Source organism: Rhinopithecus bieti, unplaced genomic scaffold (genome assembly GCF_001698545.2).
Source record: "Rhinopithecus bieti isolate Rb0 unplaced genomic scaffold, ASM169854v2 scaffold_33891, whole genome shotgun sequence".
NCBI lineage: Eukaryota > Metazoa > Chordata > Mammalia > Primates > Cercopithecidae > Rhinopithecus > Rhinopithecus bieti.
Window position 1 is genome coordinate 197,020 of NW_016814426.1, and position 1,713 is coordinate 198,732.

Below are 1,713 nucleotides of genomic sequence, written 5' to 3' on the forward strand. Positions count from 1 at the left end.
CCTGGGCTTGTGAACTGTGAGTATAGAGATTCTTAGGGGAACCTCAGTCCTACAGCTTCAAAGTAATGGTAGGAGGTGGCAAACATCTCTAAGTGGACTGAACAGTTAGTAAATTAGGTAAGATACTAGAATGGGGAGCAGGATCAAGATCCCTGTTGAAATAGGAGTGTGCCTGACAACAGGTGCAAAGCATGCCTTTAACTGCAACTAACCAGTTCTCAGTTGCGTGGCTTCTCACTGCAGGGGTTGGAAAGGAAATCCTGAGTTACACCCTTACCTAAAGGAACGACCTCACAAGAGAAGCAAATAAACATTTTATTTCCACAGCACACCTTCCCTTTTCCCAAAGAACATGAGTTCACCTCAGCCATCAAAGCAGAGGGCAAAAGCTGTTAAGTGACAAGGCAAGGGGTTACTAGAAAAATAGATTATACCCAAGGCTCTCCTCTTGGGGACCCAAACCCGTCCCCAGGCTCCCCCTCAGGGCTTGCCTAATGGAATGAAAGGCATGGAAAGGGGCTGGGAGAAAAGCCAGCTCCATTGAACAGAGGGGAAAGGAGCCTGGCGGTGAACAGACCTGGGAGGGGTGAGGGGTGGGCTGAGCTTTGCTCCTCAGTTGAGTGCTGGCAAGGGGAAGGGGGAAGAAATAATTTATTGGGCGATGTAATGGTGCGTGGTTTCAATCATGGCGACCATTCCAGATCTCTCTCAAGTGAAGCTAAATTCTGGCCGGTCTATGGAGGTAGAAATTGAGGATGGAAGGACAGTTTAGAATCCCTCCTCCCCAAGAGAACAGACATTTATTACCCAGCTTTACCCTCGGGCCCAGCCTGCCTCCCAGATGGCTTCCAAATCCCTCAGCTAAAATTTGCATCAGAAGATGGAATTGGTATGGGGATGTTGTCTTGCCCAAACCCTCCAGCCTCAGAACTGACACAGAGGTTGAAGAGCAGGGGTGGGGAAAAGGAAGTTAAGGAATGAAATTACAATTTCCCTTCATCCCCTACTCAAATTCCGGTCCCAGGGCTGGGCTAGGCAGACTGGGAGAGAAGACCAGGCAGCTGTTCTCATTATCAGGGACCCATGCAGACCTGTTGGACAGACATAGTAGGTGAGAGAAGGCCGGGCAGGAGGGTTCTTTAGGCTCCTAGAGGGAGAAGCAGGGGCCTGGGGTCAAGGGGGAGTGGGAAGCAACACAGTGACAAACAGTGGGAAGAGCCTTTGAGCCCCTCAAACTTACGGGCCACCCTCCACCACCCGCCCCCCAAGTGCTGACCAGAGGGGCCCCCGCGGGTGGCAGGATAATCAAGGGCAGAGCTTGATGCGGGTGCCCTTGGAGAGCACCCGGAAGAAAGGAAAGACACGCTCGCCCAGGAAGGCAGCCGAGAAGGTGTGCACGTGGGCCAGAGTCTCTGCGTTGTAGAAGCCCAGGCGCCCTGCTTCATAGTCCAGGTACACGCCAAAGCGCCGTGGCTTCTCACTGGGGCTCAGCAGGGTCTGTTCTGTCGAGCTCTGGGCCTGGTAGCGTTTGCCGTTGGTGCCCACGCACCACACCTCCCGCTGGAGCAGAGGCTGCTGGGGCAGGTGGAGCCGGCGGCGGCGATGGTGGTGACGTGAGGAGCTGGCATCCCCGCTGCCCACGGAGGAACCCCCAGGGCCCACCTTTTCCTTATGATGGGTGGATTCACGGGCAGCGCCCACCGCCCAGCCCCG

At 54.7% G+C, this 1,713-nt stretch overlaps 1 protein-coding gene across 7 annotated transcripts in view; it reads right to left on the minus strand.

Moving 5' to 3' along the window:
- Nucleotides 1-298: 298 nt before the first annotated feature.
- Nucleotides 299-1,713, minus strand: part of TRIM41 (tripartite motif containing 41) — a 14,143-nt gene continuing 12,728 nt past the window's right edge. For 3 of the 7 annotated variants that reach the window (XR_001881148.1, XR_001881147.1, XM_017850219.1), the window contains exons 7-8: nucleotides 1,008-1,091; nucleotides 299-734 (exon numbers count right to left, since the gene is read on the minus strand). Coding sequence is in view for 5 of the 7 variants with exons in the window: in XM_017850219.1 (XP_017705708.1) it covers nucleotides 719-734; nucleotides 1,008-1,091 (100 nt within the window). In the remaining 2 variants the exon portion in view is untranslated. The other 4 variants (XM_017850221.1, XM_017850220.1, XM_017850223.1 and 1 more) reach the window with 3 other exon arrangements.